General features: G+C 45.6%; 1 protein-coding gene across 10 annotated transcripts in view; it reads left to right on the forward strand.

The window, feature by feature from the left end:
- Positions 1-5,861: 5,861 nt before the first annotated feature.
- CDKL3 (cyclin dependent kinase like 3) overlaps positions 5,862-16,526 on the forward strand; it is a 40,182-nt gene continuing 29,517 nt past the window's right edge. For 6 of the 10 annotated variants that reach the window (XR_012160217.1, XR_012160216.1, XM_073355561.1 and 3 more), the window contains exons 1-2: positions 6,265-6,436; positions 15,883-16,068. Coding sequence is in view for 8 of the 10 variants with exons in the window: in XM_073355561.1 (XP_073211662.1) it covers positions 15,904-16,068 (165 nt within the window). In the remaining 2 variants the exon portion in view is untranslated. Of the gene's footprint in view, positions 6,046-6,264; positions 6,442-6,794; positions 6,961-15,882; positions 16,069-16,526 lie in introns of those variants that run through there. The other 4 variants (XM_073355558.1, XM_073355557.1, XM_073355559.1 and 1 more) reach the window with 4 other exon arrangements.

Genomic DNA, 16,526 nt, shown 5'->3' on the forward strand with positions numbered 1-16,526 from the left:
CTGCGCGTCCGCCCTCAGAACGTACCACTGCGCCTGCCGGGAGGGGGAAGAGAGATTCCTGCCTGAGGACGTACCGCTGCGCCTGCCGCCGTGGGGGTGGGGGGGGCGAGCGGCCGACGTTCTAGTCTCAGAACGTGCCGCGGCGCGGAGGAGGCGCCTGGCCCGTCAGCGAATTCTCTTCGCGAGCCCAGCCCGGCTGGCAGGGAGCTGCCCTGCAGGCACGAGAACGCCCCGAAGGCACAACTCAGCGTCTAACAGGTTCCCAGTGCTTCAAAAAACGTATACCTACGACACACAAACAGAGGTGCTGGGGGAGCTAGCGGTGCTGCTGCACTGCCTGGCTTGAAGTGGTTCCCATCATATAGAGGGTTTACTGTTTGGTTCAATGGCTCTCAGTGTCCCCCCATTATACAAATTGTCCCAGCAGGGCTGCACACAGAGAAATACTGGGGTCCCTGCCTTAGGTACATCCTCAGCGGCCTTGGCAAATTCCCGCCTAGCCGCACCTGCCAGGTGTGCAGATGGGCATGCAAGCTTCACAGTGCCATAGGGTGAGCAGAGAGCAAAGTGGGCTGCAGTCCCCCCGGCCCCGCTTTTCTGCTTTGGAAGTGTATTGAGTTAAACCAGAGAAAGACATTTTTATTCCAAAATAAGAACATCCACACATGGAGGGGGAGGGATAGCTCAGTGGTTTGAGCATTGGCCTGCTAAACCCAGGGTTGTGAGTTCAATCCTTAAGGGGGCTATTTAGGGATCTGGGGCAGAAATTGGGGATTGGTCCTGCTTTGAGCAGGGGGTTGGACTAGGTGACCTCCTGAGGTCCCTTCCAACCCTGAGATTCTATGAGTGAATACACAGAACAAAGCTATTTGGGAGTAGCTATTCTGCTTTAAATTCACACCTCATCTTATTCCAGAATGCCTTTCGTTTCATGTGTAAACCAGCCCCAATAGGGGCTATCAGGCACAGGGCATAGGTAACGCTGCTTCCAGCACAGTCCCCAAGAAGCACATGCTACAGAAGCCATGCCTGCGCTACAGGGGCTATACTGGTATAGCTACATTGCCCCAGCATAACCCAGTAGTGAAGATGCAGCCAATGCTGACAGAAGAGGTTTTTCCATCTGTGTAACGACACTGTCTCCCTGAGTAGGATTGCCAACCCTCCAGAGTTGGCCTGGAGCCTCCAGGAATTAAAGATTAATATTTAAGTAAAGCTTATGGCATGTGATTAAATTTCCAACCAAAATTGGCAAAGCTACCCTTGGACCACCCAGAAGCCCATTCACAATGCAGTGGGGACTCTATGGCAATTCAAGTGTGGAGCAGAGAAGCAGCTAAACTGAATCATGGCCCACATTTAAAATTTAGGTTGATGTAGCCACATCGCTCAGGGGTGTGAAAAATCCACACTCCTGAATGATGTAGCTATGCCAACCTAATCCTTAGTGTGGATGTTGACCTGTCACTTGTTCCCTTACCTGCTTGCTTTAGCTTCCTGCTACCCATATACTTGAGGAGGAGTATCAGGCCCTTAATTATTTGTAACCCCTAATGCAGTATTTTAAAAACACCTGTGTTAGCTAATAATGGTATTTTCTTATTACTAGATGAAGTAGATTCTACACTAAAGCTGCTTTGTGTGCTTTATTCAGAGATCCCATTGTGCTAGCTGCCATGCAAACATATAGAAAGAGACGGTCCCTTCCCCAAAGAGTTTATAATCTAAGCCCCCCATCATGTAAACACTTATTTACATGCTTAATTTTAAGAATGTTTATATTTCCATTGTCCCAAGACAATGGAACTGCTCACCTGCAAGTTAGGCATGTTTGCAGGGTCAGGGCTGAATATAAAGAAACAAAAATCTTATAAAATCATTGTAATGGAAGACAGAAAGGATCTATTAAGTTAGCTAATGCTAGTTCATCCTTGTTAATGCAGAATTATTTCCTATATCAATGGGAAATAATTTCCTCTGCCCATGTGCTAAGTGTGCTCTCTTTCAAAATTGCTCCCTTGACTTCCTTCACTTTTATTCTGTTGCTGGTCATCTCTAATTCTCTCGCGTACCTGGCCTTCAAATTGTTTATATTGTGCAAATTAAATTATTAATTCTTCAGGGGAAGGACATTATCCAACTTTATGTTTGTAAAAGCCATGTGCACGTTTGGCCCTGTCATAAATATAAAGGGAAGGGTAAACCCCTTTGAAATCCCTCCTGGCCAGGGGAAAGCTCCTCTCACCTGTAAAGGGTTAAGAAGCTAAAGGTAACCTTGCTGGCACCTGACCAAAATGACCAATGAGGAGACAAGATACTTTCAAAAGCTGGGAGGAGGGAGAGAAACAAAGGGTCTGTGTCTGTCTGTAGTCGTCTTGGCCGGGGACAGAACAGGAATGGAGTCTTAGAACTTTTAGTAAGTAATCTAGCTAGGTATGTGTTAGATTATGATTTCTTTAAATGGCTGAGAAAAGAATTGTGCTGAATAGAATAACTATTTCTGTCTGTGTATCTTTTTTGTAACTTAAGGTTTTGCCTAGAGGGGTTCTCTATGTTTTTGAATCTAATTACCCTGTAAGATATCTACCATCCTGATTTTACAGGGGGGATTTCTTTATTTCTATTTACTTCTATTTTTTATTAAAAGTCTTCTTGTAAAACACTGAATGCTTTTTCATTGTTCTCAGATCCAAGGGTTTGGGTCTGTGGTCACCTATGCAAATTGGTGAGGCTTTTTATCCAACATTTCCCAGGAAAGGGGGGGTGCAAGTGTTGGGAGGATTGTTCAGTGTTCTTAAGATCCAAGGGCCTGGATCTGTAGTCACCTAAGCAAATTGGTGAGGCTTTTTACCAAACCTTGTCCAGGAAGTGGGGTGCAAGGTTTTGGGAAATATTTTGGGGGGAAGGACGCGTCCAAACAGCTCTTCCCCAGTAACCAGTATTAGTTTGGTGGTGGTAGCGGCCAGTCCAAGGTGTAATATTTTGTACCTTGGGGAAGTTTTGACCTAAGCTGGTAAAGATAAGCTTAGGGGGTTTTTCATGCAGGTCCCCACATCTGTACCCTAGAGTTCAGAGTGGGGGAGGAACCGTGACAGGCCCTATATAGGTAATAGATAATAAAATAAATGATAATAATAACAATGTTAGTTTAACAAAATTAATTTACTTCACTGTTGTTAATATAGTGCATACCCTTGCTACCAAAAACTCTGTGGTGGCAGTGGGGATACAATTCAGATCTCCTGTGCCAAAAGCATAGTTCCCTACTCCTTGAAGGGGACCTTCACTACATTAGCGACTGGCAGAGTACAGCCTATGACACATAGCTCAGCAGTTATGATTCCATCCAGTAGAGGGCAGTGGTATCCATCCATGCTGGCTAGTTCATGACTATATTGCACAGTGCTTTGTCCAAAATCAGTCATAGTGTGACCATAACGTATAGATTAATTTTAACTAATTAAGGGATATTTTATTTTATCCTGAGATTAAAGATACATTTTAATTAATTTTCTTAGAAAAATAAAAACAAAGGTTTGTGCATTTTCTCTTTCAGGTTATATATATGTCACACTAGGTGGATTATGTGGAGGGTTTTTTTAATCAAATTAAATTCATTCTGGGTTGTGTTTTAAGTTAAATCACAACTGCAGTAGTCAAAGTATGCAGTTAATATGCATATGATTTTAGGGTTTCTCTTATCATTCCCTGGCTATGAAGATTTACTGAATCTTGGTAACCGAATCTTTCAGTAAATAGCGAATTTTTGGTATTTACCAAAAACCTCACTGCAGGAACAGTCATTTTAGACATGTCTGCTGATATTGTTCTCCTGCAGTACATTGTTAAATAGACCTTAACTTGTTATTTCAGTTACATCCTATTGTATTTCACTAAGGACATTTTAGTTAAAATATTACTTTCACTTTATCATATACTATTACTCATCATGCAACACTGCATTACCATGATTAATTATAAAAGGTTTTAAACTGGAATTTTTTTCTTACATGGTCTCATATATTTAAAACATCACTAGTTTTTTTTCATTCAGGAATGTGCAGAATAACACTGTAATAGCTAATACAATTGTTTGGTTTTAAGTCAGTTATTGATTCCTAATTATTTTTCCCCTGAAAAGGGATAACATTTGATTATGGCAGAAATTTAATCAAAAGTGTCATATTTTCAGACAGTGACATTATTTTTGTTAAAATCTTGAATAGCTCTCAGATTATAAACAAGACATTTTTATAACATAGCCTCAAACAGAAAATCTTCTTACATGCAGAAATAAGGGATTTCTGCCCTTAATAAGCCTTATAAATGTTAGGAAATGGCAATGAAGCTGAACTGTTTATTTACTTTTATATTTGTTATGGTATTTCAAACCCCGCAAAACTTCATTTAAAAAATTCAGGCTACTAGGGCCCTGTTCCTGCAATGTCCCTGTGGAGCGTATAGCAGGATCAGAGCCTCAGTGACAAGACTGAGTGACAAGACCTATAATATAATCTACACTCCAAGCACCTCAAATCAAGGAAATGAATATTCAAAGGCATCTCTCATAAACTTTTGTTTTCTTTTACAGTAGCACCTAGAGGCCCCAGCTGAGTTTGAGGCCCCATTCTGTTAGGTTTTCTACAAACACATAGTGGGAGACAATCCCTGCTCCAAAAGTTTACAGTGTAAGGGACCAGAATGTGACGCATTCTGTACTCTTCTGAAGGGGAATGACTGGATATAAGGATCATGATTAGCTGCTTCTGCAAAGCCGCCACTAGTAGTGGATGTGTGGAGCACCAAGGACTGTACGTTGTACCAGGTATAAGGTTTGTGCTGGATACCCCCGCCCCCCTGCCTCCCAGAACCAGAGGGAAACTGGGAGCCAGACTGTGACTGAGTCACAGTTTCCCAGACTACTTCTGACGCAGCAAAACAAAGCAATGATTGAGCCGTAAACGGAGCAGGTAAAGGCTGAGAAAAGAATTATAACATGCTTCCTCTCAATATATTAACATAACCATAGCCCCATTATTCTTACCAAGCCCAAAGAAGTTGGTATTTTATCACAACCTTAACTCTATCCTCTGGATCAGGGGTAGGCATCCTATGGCACGTGTGCCAAAGGCGGCACGTGAGCCAATTTTCAGTGGCACTCACACTGCCCAGGTCCCAGCCACTGGTCCGGAGGGCTCTGTGTTTTAATTTCATTTTAAATGATGCTTCTTAAACATTTTAAAAAACCTTATTTACTTTACATACAACAATAGTTTAGTTATATATTATAGACATATAGAAAGAGACCTTCAAAAAAAGTTTAAATGTATTACTGGAGTGCAAAACCTTAAACTGGAGTGAATAAATGAAGACTGGGCACACCAGTTCTGAAAGGTTGCTGACCCCTGCTCTGGCTTTTTAAACTGCATTTTTGTTATCTTATTTATGTAACCATAAATATATTGAGAGCTTGTTCAGTAGGACAGGCCACGTCATACATGTGTAGACGCTATAAGAGTTCGTAAGGCGTTCAGAATTGCCACTTCATGCATGTGTAGATGCTATAAGAGTTCGTAAGGCGTTCAGAATTGCCACTTCATGCATGTGTAGACGCTATAAGAGTTCGTAAGGCGTTCAGAATTGCCACTTCATACATGTGTAGACGCTATAAGAGTTCGTAAGGCGTTCAGAATTGCCACTTCATGCATGTGTAGACGCTATAAGAGTTCGTAAGGCGTTCAGAATTGCCACTTCATACATGTGTAGACACGATAAGAGTTCGTAAGGCGTTCAGAATTGCTGTTTGTTTGTTTCTTGCACATGTAGATTAGCGGGAACCGTGCCTAGAATGATCTGTCCGCAGCAAACTCGCACAAGACTGCCCCAGGCTCTGAGCCTGACCGATGTGTGAGCAAATACAAGGCTGACGTGACACGCGTCCTTTCGCCGAGGCTGCGGGAGAGCAGGGTGTCCGTGCCGACCCCGCGCGTGGGCAGGGGGGTCTGACGCACATGACTGTGCTCCTGCCCACGCTCTGTATTGCTGGTCAGTGACGTGACAGGCAGCTGCGTCGCTGTCGCTCCCGCCGCCCCCCTCCTGAAAGCCCAGACCCCCCCCGCCATTATTGTGCCAATCACCGGCAGCCACCCGCCCCTCTCCCCCCGCATTGAATCCCACCCCCACCTCGGTTCCAGAGCCCCACCCCCGTCCCCATTAACACCCCCCAGCAGCCCCGACTTCTCCCTCTCTGCCGAGCAGGGCCCCCGCGCCATGACGTCACTTCCGGGTGGAACGCGGTGCGGTCACGGAAGCACCGCGGCCCGCTCCCGCGAGCGCCGTTGCGGTCGCTGGTGGTTGCTATGGTAACAGGGCCCGTGAGGGAGAGGCGTGCCGAGCCGGGATAGAAGGGCCCAGCATGGAAAGCGGGCTCGAGCAGGTCAGGTTAGCTCAGGGCGGGTGGGGCTTGGAGCTGCCCGGGCCAGGGGGAGAGCCGAGGGGCTGGCAGGGGAAGCGGGTGCGGCAGGGAGGCGGCAGGTAGCTAGGCTGGGGGGCTTAGGGGGGTTGAACTGGATGGGCGGCTGGGGGAAGGGGCTGGTAGCTAGGCTGGGCGTTACGGGGGTTGGACTGGATGGGTAGCTCGGGCTAGGGCTGGTAGCTAGGGCTGTGGATTGGGGGTTGAACTGGATGGGTAGTTAGAGCTAGGGGAAGGGGCTGGGGGGTTGGACCGGATGGGTAGCTGAGGCTGGGGGAAGACTGTGCTGGGTTGGGGTTGGTGGCTGGTCCGGGCACCAGGGGATGTTGCCGTGGCTTGGGAGCTGGCAGGACACTTGGGGGATTGTTGCTCTAGAGCATCAGGAGCAAGGGCTCAAGTGATTGAGTTTTTCCATGGCCTCTCTGGGATTCAGGGGGCAGCTGTCATCCAGTCAGGGCCCTCCTCAGCTGTGTAATAAATCTGGCAAGGTGTGGAATGTAACTATCCTCTCTCCGTTTATAGCCCTAGTAATTGGGAAGAAGGGAGGGTTTGGGCTCTTCCCTGAGGAATCATGTGCCCCCGTGTGGGGGAAGTGCAGCTACTGCACTAAGAAGTTCAATATACATTCCTAGACAGTTAGATCAGGGTTTCAGGGAGGATTTGGTACTCTTTTTCAAGCATTGTGGCTGTGTGGGCAATTCCTGGGAAGAGTTTAAGGTGACCCATGTGAAAGATTCTGGGCAGAGTCCCATAGGGTAGCTAAGGTTTGTCTGAATGCTCAAGAAGCACCTGCCGTCCATAAAATGACATAGGTTATTTCTTAAACATTTCCAGATCACAGAGTTTGAGCAAGTGAATCATAGTGTTATTCTGGCTTGCTTTCACCACACCCCAATAAATGTAGTGATTTTGCTCTCACAGACTAGTCAGTGAAGGAGTTGTGATTTTCTCATTCTTATGCCCCTTCCTCATTTGTAGATAGAGCAAATTTTGTGTATTCATGTAATCAGTGGTACAAACTATGTAGAGGTCAAATTATTCTTGCCTTGGTTAAAGCTCTATTTCTTGTAATAGTTGTTCAAAAAGTTAATCCTATCTTATGCACCTATACTATATGAAAAGAGGATGAGCTTTTTAATAACTAAATCTGGTGAATAAATTTATCATGAAGTATGGCTAAATTAAAAACTTGTGGAGATATTCAGGAATTCCAAACAGAGATTATAAGGGAGGCCCTGCTCTCTGACCAAAGGAGTTTCCAGTGGACTGATTTTGATCAACACTCTTTGGACTAAAAAGAAAAGGGGGACTTGTGGCACCTTAGAGACGAACAAATTTGTTTGAGCATAAGCTTTTGTGAGCTACAGCTCACTTCATCGGATGCATTCAGTGGAAAATACAGTGGGGAGATTTATATATACAGAGAACATGAAGCAATGGGTGTTATCATACACACTGTAATGAGAAGAAAAGGAGTACTTGTGGCACCTTAGAGACTAACCAATTTATTAGAGCATAAGCTTTCGTGAGCTACAGCTCACTTCATCAGATGCATATCGTGGAAACTGCAGCAGACTTTATATATACACAGAGAATATGAACCAATACCTCCTCCCACCCCACTGTCCTGCTGGTAATAGCTTATCTAAAGTGATCATCAGGTGGGCCATTTCCAGCACAAATCCAGGTTTTCTCACCCTCCACCCCCCCACACAAATTCACTCTCCTGCTGGTGATAGCCCATCCAAAGTGACAACTCTTTACACAATGTGCATGGCAATCAAGTTGGGCTATTTCCTGCACAAATCCAGGTTTTCTCACATCCCCCCCACCCCCATACACACACAAACTCACTCTCCTGCTGGTAATAGCTCATCCAAACTGACCACTCTTCAAGTTTAAATCCAAGTTAAACCAGAACATCTGGGGTGGGGGGGTTAGGAAAAAACAAGAGGAAACAGGCTACCTTGCATAATGACTTAGCCACTCCAAGTCTCTATTTAAGCCTAAATTAATAGTATCCAATTTGCAAATGAATTCCAATTCAGCAGTTTCTCGCTGGAGTCTGGATTTGAAGTTTTTTTGTTTTAAGATAGCGACCTTCATGTCTGTGATTGCGTGACCAGAGAGATTGAAGTGTTCTCCGACTGGTTTATGAATGTTATAATTCTTGACATCTGATTTGTGTCCATTTATTCTTTTACGTAGAGACTGTCCAGTTTGACCAATGTACATGGCAGAGGGGCATTGCTGGCACATGATGGCATATATCACATTGGTGGATGTGCAGGTGAACGAGCCTCTGATAGTGTGGCCCTGGCCCCTAATAACATCAGCCACACTATCAGAGGCTCGTTCACCTGCACATCCACCAATGTGATATATGCCATCATGTGCCAGCAATGCCCCTCTGCCATGTACATTGGTCAAACTGGACAGTCTCTACGTAAAAGAATAAATGGACACAAATCAGATGTCAAGAATTATAACATTCATAAACCAGTCGGAGAACACTTCAATCTCTCTGGTCACGCAATCACAGACATGAAGGTCGCTATCTTAAAACAAAAAAACTTCAAATCCAGACTCCAGCGAGAAACTGCTGAATTGGAATTCATTTGCAAATTGGATACTATTAATTTAGGCTTAAATAGAGACTTGGAGTGGCTAAGTCATTATGCAAGGTAGCCTGTTTCCTCTTGTTTTTTCCTAACCCCCCCACCCCAGATGTTCTGGTTTAACTTGGATTTAAACTTGAAGAGTGGTCAGTTTGGATGAGCTATTACCAGCAGGAGAGTGAGTTTGTGTGTGTATGGGGGTGGGGGGGATGTGAGAAAACCTGGATTTGTGCAGGAAATAGCCCAACTTGATTGCCATGCACATTGTGTAAAGAGTTGTCACTTTGGATGGGCTATCACCAGCAGGAGAGTGAATTTGTGTGGGGGGGTGGAGGGTGAGAAAACCTGGATTTGTGCTGGAAATGGCCCACCTGATGATCACTTTAGATAAGCTATTACCAGCAGGACAGTGGGGTGGGAGGAGGTATTGGTTCATATTCTCTGTGTATATATAAAGTCTGCTGCAGTTTCCACGATATGCATCTGATGAAGTGAGCTGTAGCTCACGAAAGCTTATGCTCTAATAAATTGGTTAGTCTCTAAGGTGCCACAAGTACTCCTTTTCTTTTTGCGAATACAGACTAACATGGCTGTTACTCTGAAAACTGTAATGAGAGTGATCAGGTAAGGTGAGCTATTACCAGCGGGAAAGTGGGGGGAGGAAACCTTTTGTAGTGAAAATCAAGGTGGACCATTTCCAGCCGTGACAAGAACGTCTGACAGGTTTCAGAGTAGCAGCCGTGTTAGTCTGTATTCACAAAAAGAAAAGGAGTACTTGTGGCACCTTAGAGACTAACAAATTTATTTGAGCATAAGCTTTCGTGAGCTACAGCTCACTTCATCGGATGAACAGTGGGGGGGGGAATAGTTTTACTTTGTGTAATGACCCATCCACTCCCAGTCTCTATTCAAGCCTAAGTTGAAGAATTGCCACTTTTCAACAAAAAAACTTCAAAAACAGAATCCAACGAGAGACTGCTGAATTGGAATTAATTTGCAAACTGGATACAATTAACTTAGGGTATGTCTACACTACGAAATCAGGTCGAATTTATAGAAGTCGTTTTTTTAGAAATCGGTTTTATATATTCGAGTGTGTGTGTCCCCCCACAGAAAATGCTCTAAGTGCATTAAGTGCAGTAACTCGGCGGAGTGCTTCCACAGTACCGAGGCTAGCGTCGACTTCCGGAGTGTTGCACTGTGGGTGGCTATCCCACAGTTCCCGCAGTCTCCGCTGCCCATTGGAATTCTGGGTTGAGATCCCAATGCCTGATGGGGCTAAAACATTGTCGCGGGTGGTTCTGGGTACATATTGTCAGGCCCCCGTTCCCTCCCTTCCTCCGTGAAAGCAAGGGCAGACAATCATTTCACGCCTTTTTTCCTGAGTTACCTGTGCAGACGCCATACCACGGCAAGCATGGAACCCGCTCAGGTAACCGTCACAGTATGTCTCCTGGGTGCTGGCAGACACGGTACTGCATTGCTACACAGTAGCAGCAACCCATTGCCTTCTGGCAGCAGACGGTGCAATATGACTGGTAGCTGTCATCGTCATGTCCGAGGTGCTTCTGGCCACGTCGGCCGGGAGCACCTGGACAGACATGGGCGCAGGGACTAAGTTTGGAGTGACTTGATCACATCATTTTCTTTAATCCTGCAGTCAGTCCTATTGAACCGTCTTATGGTGAGCAGGCAGGCAATACGGATTGCTAGCAGTCGTACTGTACCATCTTCTGCCGGGCAGGCAAGAGATGGGGATGGCTAGCAGTCGTATTGCACCGTCTTCTGCCGAGCAGCCATGAGATGTGGATGGCTTGCAGTCCTTCTGCACCTTCTGCTGCCAGCCAAAGATGTAAAAGATAGATGGAGTGGATCAAAACAAGAAATAGACCAGATTTGTTTTGTACTCATTTGCTTCTCCCCCTCCCCTGTCTAGGGGATTCATTCCTCTAGGTCACACTGCAGTCACTCACAGAGAAGGTGCAGCAAGGTAAATCTAGCCATGTGTCAATCAGAGGCCAGACTAACCTCATTGTTCCAATAAGAACAATAACTTAGGTGCACCATTTCTTATTGGAACCCTCCGTGAAGTCCTGCCTAAAATACTCCTTGATGTAAAGCCACCCCCTTTGTTGATGTTAGCTCCCTGAAGCCAACCCTGTAAGCCATGTCGTCAGTCGCCCCTCCCTCCGTCAGAGCAATGGCAGACAATCGTTCCGCGCCTTTTTTCTGTGTGGACGCCATACCAAGGCAAGCATGGAGGCTGCTCAGCTCACTTTGGCAATTAGGAACACATTAAACACCACACACATTATCCAGCAGTATATGCAGCACCAGAACCTGGCAAAGCGATACCGGGCGAGGAGGCGACGTCAGCACGGTCACGTGAGTGATCAGGACATGGACACAGATTTCTCTGAAAGCATGGGCCCTGCCAATGCATGCATCATGATGCTAATGGGGCAGGTTCATGCTGTGGAACGCCGATTCTGGGCTCGGGAAACAAGCACAGACTGGTGGGACCGCATAGTGTTGCAGGTCTGGGATGATTCCCAGTGGCTGCAAAACTTTTGCATGCGTAAGGGCACTTTCATGGAACTTTGTGACTTGCTTTTCCCTGCCCTGAGGCGCATGAATACCAAGATGAGAGCAGCCCTCACAGTTGAGAAGCGAGTGGTGATAGCCCTGTGGAAGCTTGCAACGCCAGACAGCTACCGGTCAGTTGGGAATCAATTTGGAGTGGGCAAATCTACTGTTGGAGCTGCTGTGATGCAGGTAGCCCACGCAATCAAAGATCTGCTGATATCAAGGGTAGTGACCCTGGGAAATGTGGAGGTCATAGTGGATGGCTTTGCTACAATGGGATTCCCTAACTGTGGTGGGGCCATAGATGGAACCCATATCCCTATCTTGGCACCGGAGCACCAAGCCGGCGAGTACATAAACCGCAAGGGGTACTTTTCAATAGTGCTGCAAGCTCTGGTGGATCACAAGGGACGTTTCACCAACATCAACGTGGGATGGCCAGGAAAGGTACATGATGCTCGCATCTTCAGGAACTCTGGTCTGTTTCAAAAGCTGCAGGAAGGGACTTTATTCCCAGACCAGAAAATAACTGTTGGGGACATTGAAATGCCTATATGTATCCTTGGGGACCCAGCCTACCCCTTAATGCCATGGCTCATGAAGCCGTACACAGGCAGCCTGGACAGTAGTCAGGAGCTGTTCAACTGCAGGCTGAGCAAGTGCAGAATGGTGATAGAATGTGCATTTGGACGTTTAAAGGCACGCTGGCGCAGTTTACTGACTCGCTTAGACCTCAGCAAAACCAATATTCCCACTGTTATTACTGCTTGCTGTGTGCTCCACAATATCTGTGAGAGTAAGGGGGAGACGTTTATGGCAGGGTGGGAGGTTGAGGCAAATCGCCTGGCTGCTGGTTATGCGCAGCCAGACACCAGGGCGGTTAGAAGAGCACAGGAGGGCGCAGTCCGCATCAGAGAAGCTTTGAAAACCAGTTTCATGACTGGCCAGGCTACGGTGTGAAAGTTCTCTTTGTTTCTCCTTGATGAAACCCCCCGCCCCTTGGTTCACTCTACTTCCCTGCAAGCTAACCACCCTCTCCTCCTCCCTTTAATCATTGCTTGCAGAGGCAATAAAGTCATTGTTGCTTCACATTCATGCATTCTTTATTCATTCATCACACAAATAGGGGGATGATTACCAAGGTAGCCCAGGAGGGGTGGTGGGGGAGGGAAGGAAAATGCCACACAGCACTTTAAAAGTTTACAACTTTAAAATTTATTGAATGGCAGCCTTCTTTTTTTTGGGCAATCTTCTGTGGCGGAGTGGCTGGTTGGCCGGTGGCCCCCCCACCGCATTCTTGGGCTTCTGGGTGCGGAGGCTATGGAACTTGGGGAGGAGGGCGGTTGGTTACACAGGGGCTGTAGTGGCAGTCTGTGCTCCAGCTGCCTTTGCTGCAGCTCAACCATACACTGGAGCATACTGGTTTGGTCCTCCAGCAGCCTCAGCATTGAATCCTGCCTCCTCTCATCACACTGCCGCCACATTTGAGCTTCAGCCCTGTCTTCAGCCCGCCACTTACTCTCTTCAGCCCGCCACCTCTCCTCCCAGTCATTTTGTGCTTTCCTGCACTCTGACATTATTTGCCTCCACGCATTCGTCTGTGCTCTGTCAGTGTGGGAGGACAGCATGAGCTCAGAGAACATTTCATCACGAGTGCGTTTTTTTTTTCTTTCTAATCTTCACTAGCCTCTGGGAAGGAGACGATCCTGTGATCATTGAAACACATGCAGCTGGTGGAGGAAAAAAAAGGGACAGCGGTATTTAAAAAGACACATTTTATAAAACAATGTCTACACTCTTTCAGGGTAAACCTTGCTGTTAATATTACATACATAGCACATGTGCTTTCATTACAAAGTCACATTTTGCCTCCCCCTACCACGTGGCTACCCCCTCAACCCTCCCCCCTCCCCGTGGCTAACAGCGGGGAACATTTCTGTTCAGCCACAGGTAAGCAGCCCAGCAGGAACGGGCTCCTCTGAGTGTCCCCTGAAGAAAAGCACCCTATTTCAACCAGGTGACCATGAATGATATCTCACTCTCCTGAGGATAACACAGAGAGATAAAGAACGGATGTTGTTTGAACACTAGCAAACATACACTGCAATGCTTTGTTGTACAATGATTCCCGAGTACGTGTTACTGGCTGGAGTGGTAAAGTGTCCTACCATGGAGGACGCAATAAGGCTGCCGTCCCCAGAAACCTTTTGCAAAGGCTTTGGGAGTAAATCCAGGAGAGCCGCAAATGCCAGGGCAAAGTAATCCTTTCACATGCTTGCTTTTAAACCATGTATAGTATTTTAAAAGGTACACTCACCGGAGGTCCCTTCTCCGCCTGCCGAGTCCAGAAAGCAGCCTTGGGTGGGTTCGGGGGGTACTGGCTCCAGGTCCAGGGTGAGAAACAGTTCCTGGCTGTCGGGAAAACCGGTTTCTCCGCTTGCTTGCTGTGAGCTATCTACAACCTCATCATCATCATCATCTTCTTCTTCTTCGTCCCCAAAACCTGCTTCCGTGTTGCCTCCATCTCCATTGAAGGAGTCAAACAACACGGCTGGGGTAGTGGTGGCTGAACCCCCTAAAATGGCATGCAGCTCATCATAGAAGCGGCATGTTTGGGGCTCTGACCTGGAGTGGCTGTTCGCCTCTCTGGTTTTCTGGTAGGCTTGCCTCAGCTCCTTAAGTTTCACGCGGCACTGCTTCGGGTCCCTGTTATGGCCTCTGTCCTTCATGCCCTGGGAGATTTTGACAAAGGTTTTGACATTTCGAAAACTGGAACGGAGTTCTGATAGCACGGATTCCTCTCCCCATACAGCGATCAGATCCCGTACCTCCCGTTCAGTCCATGCTGGAGCTCTTTTGTGATTCTGGGACTCCATCATGGTCACCTCTGCTGATGAGCTCTGCATGGTCACCTGCAGCTTGCCACGCTGGCCAAACAGGAAATGAGATTCAAAAGTTCGCGGTTCTTTTCCTGTCTACCTGGCCAGTGCATCTGAGTTGAGAGTGCTGTCCAGAGCGGTCACAGTGGAGCACTCTGGGATAGCTCCCGGAGGCCAATACCGTCGAATTCTGTCCACAGTACCGCAAATTCGACCCGGCAAGGCCGATTTAAGCACTAATCCACTTGTCAGGGATGGAATAAGGAAATCGATTTTAAGAGCCCTTTAAGTTGAAATAAGGGGCTTCATCGTGTGGACAGGTGCAGGTTTACATCGATTTAACGCTGCTAAATTCGACCTAAAGTCCTCGTGTAGACCAGGGCTTAGGCTTGAATAAAGACTGGGAGTGGATGGATCATTACACAAAGTAAAACTATTTCCCCATGTTTATTCCTCCCCCCCACCCCACCCCCGCTGTTCTTCAGACGTTCTTGTTAACTGCTGGAAATGGCCCACCTTGATTATCACTACAAAAGTCCGTCCCCCCGCCCTGCTGGTAATAGCTCACCTTACCTGATCACTCTCCTTACAGTGTGTACGGTAACACCCATTGTTTCATGTTCTCTGTGTATATAAACCTCCCCACTATATTTTCCACTGCATGCATCCGATGAAGTGAGCTGTAGCTCACGAACGCTTATGCCCAAATAAATTTGTTAGTCTCTAAGGTGCCACAAGTACTCCTTTTCTTTTTGCGGATACAGACTAACATGGCTGCTACTCTGAAACCACTCTTTGGACTATGATTTTGATTTCACTATTGGAATGAACTTTCTGAAATATGATAAATTTGACTTTATTTAGGTTGTTCAAAAATCTTCTCGTTGATCATTTTTTGTCTTACCTTTACATTTTTTAGAATTGTATAATGATTTGAATATTATCGCACTAACTTTGCTTCTTATATTGTTCATGGTTTCATTGTTTGTTCCTTTCCTTTTAATGAGAGTTAAATACAAAAATTGCTTTAAATGTACTGCTATTTAGGGAGTTTCTAGATATTGTCTACAAGACCAATCCTGCAGATGACCACTTGGTTGAACTGGGAATGCACATTTGAGAAAGGGCCTGATCCTGCCGTGCAGTCAGACTATTATTGTTGTTACTGGGATAAATTTCACACACAGAAGCAAATATTTTAAATGTACAATGGAGTTATTGCTGTCTGTAGGAGTAATTCACCTTGCTAATGTTGTCTGCAAATTGTTCTTTTAAACATATAGTGTATGCCGCAAAATAATTTTTAACATTTTCTCTTTCTATGAAGAAATAAAAATCAGACTGGAAGATGGAGATGTACGAGACCCTTGGCAAAGTGGGAGAGGGGAGTTATGGAACAGTAGTGAAGTGCAAACACAAGGAAACAGGACAGATAGTAGCCATTAAGATATTCTATGAGAAACCAGAAAAATCTGTCAACAAAATTGCTATGAGAGAAATAAAGTTTCTAAAGGTTTGCTTCTTTTGCTTTAATCATTTTGTAAATCACAAGGGTAAGTGCTTGGAAATAAAATTTGCATCATTATTGGCGTATACCTATCACTCATTGGCTATGAAACACATAAAATATACCAAGAAAAACCATGTTGTTTGACTTGTTTTATTGCCAAGACTTTTAAAAAAAATTGAAGATAAAAAGTAAAGTGAAGATAAAACTTGTGGCTATGATTTTAAAAGAAACTTGATAAGTGAAACAGTCAATATTTAACATATTAATCTCATCCACCTTGTTTCTCTAATATTTAAAACAGTAGAGTGCACGGATGTGAATTTCGATGGGCTTTTAATTTGGCACAATTTTGCAAACCATTAATCCGATGTGTAGTCCTATGGACTTCTGCACTAGCACAAAAGTCTGCTGATGTCAGCTTTTGATGCAGTTGACATGGATAAATTTATAATTTCTTTACC

Source organism: Lepidochelys kempii, chromosome 8 (assembly GCF_965140265.1).
Source record: "Lepidochelys kempii isolate rLepKem1 chromosome 8, rLepKem1.hap2, whole genome shotgun sequence".
NCBI lineage: Eukaryota > Metazoa > Chordata > Testudines > Cheloniidae > Lepidochelys > Lepidochelys kempii.